This window comes from Gaeumannomyces tritici (genome assembly GCF_000145635.1).
Source record: "Gaeumannomyces tritici R3-111a-1 unplaced genomic scaffold supercont2.11, whole genome shotgun sequence".
In the NCBI taxonomy this organism is placed as follows: domain Eukaryota; kingdom Fungi; phylum Ascomycota; class Sordariomycetes; order Magnaporthales; family Magnaporthaceae; genus Gaeumannomyces; species Gaeumannomyces tritici.
Genome location: NW_008804555.1, coordinates 81,962 through 87,908, shown reverse-complemented (window position 1 = coordinate 87,908; position 5,947 = coordinate 81,962). Strand labels below are relative to the sequence as shown.

The 5,947-nt window shown below is 57.1% G+C and overlaps 1 protein-coding gene across 1 annotated transcript; it reads left to right on the top strand.

Moving 5' to 3' along the window:
• Window positions 1–5: 5 nt before the first annotated feature.
• On the top strand, window positions 6–5,798 carry GGTG_13259 (hypothetical protein). The gene is made up of 4 exons (XM_009231165.1): window positions 6–1,346; window positions 1,603–2,188; window positions 2,249–4,024; window positions 4,107–5,798. The coding sequence occupies exons 1-4, from the start codon at window positions 103–105 to the stop codon at window positions 4,242–4,244; spliced, it is 3,744 nt and encodes a 1,247-aa protein (XP_009229429.1). The 5' UTR covers window positions 6–102; the 3' UTR covers window positions 4,245–5,798.
• The last annotated feature ends 149 nt before the right edge of the window (window positions 5,799–5,947 follow it).

Here is a 5,947-nt window from a genome sequence, read left to right as displayed (position 1 = left end):
CTAACGGCAGCGAATATCGTCCGGGAATCCCACGAGGCCGCACCAGCTCGCGTCAAAAGCCTTGTCCAGCGCATCCAGGCGCATGCCAAGTCGGACTTCGAGATGCGCTATGCGGACGATCTCGAACGCAGCGCCCACGCTCTGAAGGGCCACCTCGAGCTATCGCCGGTTGCTCCCCAAAGCCTCGACCAGGTCAAGCAGGCGCTGCAGAGGCACTCTTCCCAGTGCCGCTCATACAGGGACGCGCTGTATGCCGCCCTCGAGGCTGCCTTTTTCGGCCTAGGTGGTCGAAGCACTACCCTACTGCCGCGCATTTGTCCAGCCTTCTTCTTGTCACAGCTTGCAACCTCCCGCTTAAAAACGATTCCTACCTCCTGGAGGCCTGCTCTCATTCGATACGGACTGGCATATCAAGACGCGCAGCGTGCCGAGCGGCTGCTGGCACTGGCATCTCAAAGCAGCCTAGCTGACCTCGCCAAGGAGCTGGGAAACACGGCGCACCAGAATTGGACGCCTTATGAGTACCCGTTTGTCCTGCTCATGGAGGTCGAGAGCAATATCACCATTCGCAAGGTCCAGATCGACATCGCTCGGCAGATGATCAGCCCTCCGGATGGCCGGAACTCTGTCATGCAGCTGAACATGGGAGAGGGCAAGTCGACTGTCATTGTTCCCACCGTCGCCGCTGCCCTAGCCAACGGTGACCACCTGGTCCGCGTCGTCACGGCCAAGGCGCAAGCTCCTCAGATGCGTCAGATGCTGCTTTCCAAACTCGGCGGGCTCCTCGACATCAAGATCCACCAGCTTCCGTTCTCTCGCACGCTACGGCTAAATGCCGCACAGGTGTCCTTTATCGCGCGAGATCTGCAGGCATGCCGGGAAGAAGGCGGAGTTTTGCTGGTGCAGCCCGAGCACCTGCTCTCCTTCAAGCTCATGGGCCTCGAGTTCCTCATCAACGGCAAGACCTCGATCGGTCAAGAACTGATCAAAACTCAGCGCCTACTTGAGTTCACGTCAAGGGACATTGTGGACGAGAGCGACGAGAACTTCAGCGTCAAGTTCGAGCTTGTTTACACTATGGGTACCCAAAGGCCCATCGACTTCAGTCCCGACAGGTGGCATCTTCTTTTAAATGTCCTGACTTTTCTTAAGGATGTGGCCTTGGCCATCGCCCAGGAAATGCCTAGATCCTTCGCGATTAACGACCAACATGGCTCTGGGTCCTTCCCCCGCCTCCGTATATTCGACCAAGAGGCTCAGAATTGCCTTGTCCATGCTATCGCCAAGCGAATTTGTGAGACCGGACTTCCTGGACTGCCCATTGCTAGGCAGGGCGATGACTCACGGTCAGTAATGATTCAACTGCCCTTTCCTGTTCTTTTATTTTTTTGCCCCTTCCCATCCCCCCTCTTCTTCTCCCCCTCCTTCCCCTTTCCTTTCTTTAAGTCCCTCCTTATTTTCTTCTCTCCACCCCATTCCATATATACACCCACCCTCCGGGTTGTCTAACAAGCCCTCGGTATTTCTGCCTATTTTCCCCACATCCCCTAAATTTACTTCGAACACAGAGAATGATGTTGGACTTACACCCTCATGACACAGTGCGGCACTCCTCACGTACCTGACGAAACAAGACTTGACTCCCGAGGAAATTGCGGCCGTTGAGACTCCTGGAGCACGCAGTTTCTGGAGCGAGTCGACCAAGCGCTCACTGCTTCTCCTTCGCGGTCTCCTTGCTGGCGGAGTTCTCGGCTTCGTCTTCTCGAAGCGATGGAGGGTCAGCTACGGCTTCGACCAAAGCCGCAACCCGCCGACACGGCTCGCTGTTCCCTACCGGGCCAAGGACTGCCCTTCGGCGCGCTCAGAATTTTCACATCCTGAAGTCGTAATGCTTTTGACCGCGCTGAGCTCATATTACGGCGGCCTCTCCAACGACGACTTATTCCTTGCATTCACCCACCTTTTAAAGTCGGACCAGCCCGAACAGGATTACGATGAGTGGGTTAGAGACGCAAACTCTATGCCCCCTTCCTTCCAGCACCTCGACGGAGTCAACATCAAAGATCGTGGACAGTGTACCCAGCAAATCTTCCCTCGTCTGCGGTATTCCAAGGGCGCGATCGATTTCTTCCTAAGTCGAGTCGTCTATCCAAAGTTCATGAAGGAGTTTCCTTCCAAGCTGAGTTCCGTAAGTACCACTGTCCTGGCCGCGATCATCCTTTCCCGCCTGCTAACTGAGCATAATTAGAGCGGATGGGACCTCGGAGAGGAAAAGGTTCACCCAACCACCGGCTTTTCGGGCACAAACGACTCCCGGGAACTCCTCCCACTGTCAGTCGATCATCTCGATCTGCCCGACCAGAAGCACACCAACGGCCTCGTTCTTAAGTATCTACTGCAAGATGAGAACGGCGTGACCTCGATTCCGCCGCGCCAAGGCTCGCCGGCGTTAGATGCCGACTTACTCCTCAGTTTGGTGGTGAATATGCAGGATGATGAGGTCCGGGTCATCTTGGACGTTGGGGCACAGATTCTCGAGTTGGGAAACGCCGAAGTTGCCCAGAAGTGGCTGAAAATGGAGTCTGAGATCAACTCCTACCGTGGCATAAAGGCGTGCGTTTTCGTCAACGACAAAGACGAGCTGCAAGTTGTGGACCTCAAAGGCCACACCGAGCCGCTCTTAATTTCGCCCTTTTATCGTCAGCTCGACGTGTGCCTTGTTTTCCTTGACGAGGCGCACACCCGAGGCACGGATCTTAAGCTTCCCGACAACTATCGAGCTGCCTTAACCCTCGGAGCCGGCCTTACCAAAGACAGGCTGACACAGGCAGCCATGCGAATGCGGAAACTTGGAAAAGGCCAGTCCATCACTTTCTGTGTCCCGCAGGAGATCGAGACCAAGATCCTCCAGCGTGCCGGCAAAAACTCGATCGAGGTCATGGATGTCCTCGAGTGGTCCATCCATGAGACGTTTGCTGACATCCAGCGGAGCATCCCCCTGTGGGCGGTCCAAGGGCGGAGGTACGCCCACCAAAAGAGCATTTACTCCCAAGCGGGCAGTGGCCTGATTACCCAGGACCTGGCAAACAAGCTCCTCGAAGACGAGGCCCAGGCAATTGACGATCTCTACCGGCCAGGCGAGCGCATCGCCAAACCATGCTGTCCAGAGGCCGGCCAGCACCCGGGCGTGGACCGCATCATGGACTGCTGCGCAAAGTTCGGCTCCGTAAGCCTGGGATCTGCCGCGCTGCACGAGGAACAGGAGCGAGAGCTTTCGCCCGAGATCGAACAGGAGCGGCACGTTGAGAAGCCCAAGCCCGCCGAGCCGGCGCCCCACAGGATCGACGCGGCAATGCTGCACTTTGTTCGGACTGGCGATATCCCTGCCCCTTCGGCGTCGCACTGTTTCCCCTCCGCTTGGAACTCTCTCGCCCGCACAACCGCTGCCGCCGCCATCCGCTTGCGTGTCAACGAGTTCCCCTGCGACGTCCGGGCCACTCGCGACTTCGCCACCACGATCCAGGAGTCGGGCGGCTCGGCCCTCGGCGCCAAAAGCCAGCTCGACCAGTACCAGCGGGCGGTGCGATGGATCCTGACCAGCACCCACGGCGACCCCTCTGGCGCGGTGCGCACCATGGTCATCATCAGCCCCTTCGAGGCCCAGGCCCTGCTGGAGGAGATCGCCGCGCGCCGAAAGGTGACTCTGCACCTGTACGCGCCTCGCTCGACAATGGGCTTCGCCCCGCTCGATCACCTGCTCTTGCACGCCCGCCCGACGCCGCCTCCGACCTGGACGTGCCCGCTCAAGCTCAAGGCACAGCTCAACGCCTTTTCCGGGCAGCTCTTTATTTCATCCTATAACGAGTACAAGGCCATCTGCGAGACGTTCGGGCTCGATTGGGCGGGCGGCCTAGGCGACGGGGTCTTTGTCCATGCCGATGGGTTCATCGACCCGGCTTCCAGGGAGGTAAACGGAACCGACAGCAAGGAGGTGTGCGCGTTCACGCAGAGTCCTGTCCCATTCGTAAGTGACAGCTTCGGCTTCCTAGATACCACCTTTATCCTGTGCTGATACAGAATGGCTAACCCCGGAATCATCATCACAGCTCAAGATTCTCATGACCAAGATTCGCCGTGACTGCGAGAGTATCGACAAGTCACACATTGGCATGATGCTAAACGGCATCGTTCTCCTGGAGAAGGCCTTCAAGACACCCGACCCTCCCTCTGTTGAGGAGCTGTGAGCAGATCCTCGGAACAACACAATCTCTCCACCAAGCGAGACCCGCAGGGTTGTCTAAGACTAGGTACTTCCCACCCTGATATCGAAGGATGTCTTTTCCTTTCTTTATCACGTTAGCACATCCCCGCTTGTCTCCATCTGTATGGCCACCAACTCAACAACCCATGCTTCGCCCCTCTTCTCTTTTATGTTATGGATAGTATCAGGAAGGAGTTTCTCCGCTAGGATCCCTGGAAGAGAGATACAGGACAGCTGGCTCGCGTCCGTGGTGGCCAATCGAATGCAAACAGAAGTGGCGAAGGTGGCCACGCTTGAGCAGCCGAAGGTACATACGAGTACTTCGGCCCTCCAGCGTCCGAGGAGACACCCGTGATGTATGGCCCGCGACACTGTTCGCGCCGAATCCAGCCGAAATTTGGTCCTCACAGCACTTGGAGAAACTAGACCAAGCGAGGATGCTGGGGTAGCCGCCGTGGCTGCTGCACGGTAATGGGTTTGCATTTTGGCTGGCGACGATTGGCCAAGCTATTCCACTCTGCATCCAGGTGTGCAGGAGCAAGTTTGCGATCGCCCCACGATTTGTTCCGTACCGTTCTGCCCCTTATCTTATCAGCCTGCGGCCGCCAGCTGCACCAAGCGAATTGGCGGGGCTCCGGGCTGTCGAGGCAGGCAGAGAGATCCTGGCGGTCGCAGTGCAGTCAAGACGATGGCATTGAAGGGAATTGACTTGGGTCGATTCCCTGCAGCTGGACCGGCCGGCCTGCCGACCCGGAAAAGTTCTGTGCCGTGCCTGGCGGTCTTTCAGGCGGTTAACCACTCGGCCCGCATGGCCAGGCGGACGGTGAGTTTCGTAGCCGCCATAAAGCTTTGCGGAGATTATGGTTCGGGCAGTTCAGGGTGCGTTCGCAAGTCTGGGAGCCAGCGGCCTCTTTTGCAACCTGGCCGGCCATTTCGTGGAATTGTACGTGCCATCCAAGGTGCCGGAGTTGGTCGAGCGCCTGGAGCTCCTGGACCAGGATGTACTGTACTGAGGGGCACTTGGGATTCCTGGGTCAACTCGCCGTGAAAACGTCGACAGCCAAAAGCGGCTTTTGGGGGTGGGTTGGCTACGATACTAATCCAGATAATGAAATGGGTTGCAACTGATTTAACGACGATCATTTAGGCTGAGAACGCCGAGTGTGGCGTAGCAGAGGCCGGGTTTGCTTGAAAAGTCGAGGCTAAAAAGAGAAGTATTACCCCACCTTTCAGCAGCCAAAATTCGCCTTTCGCACCCCACCATCAACCAAACGGGTGACCCAGGGACCCATGAGCAGGAAATGGCAGACCCAAAAAACCTGAAAAACTGGAAGTGGCTTTCTTGATAGCTAGAAACGGGGGAGGCGCACGCGACCAGTTATTGAGCCAATAAGAATCAATTTATGACGTCCACTTGAACAGGTGGAATTCCACCTGTTGATGTGGGTATTCCTCAGGCCCGCTTCTCCGCCAGGATTCGCTTCTGCTATCGGTGCCTCAGGCATAAACTCTCCGTACCCTACACCTGGCGATCCTCCGCACACAAGTGGGCAGTTGCTGTGCACCGCCCACTACCATCATCATCATCAGCTTCCTCGCTCCCTCTCAGCCATGGCTCGGCGCAACATGGGTCCCGTTGATACAATTCCAGCGGGCGATCTCGGCGACGACTTCCTCGTGTTAAGC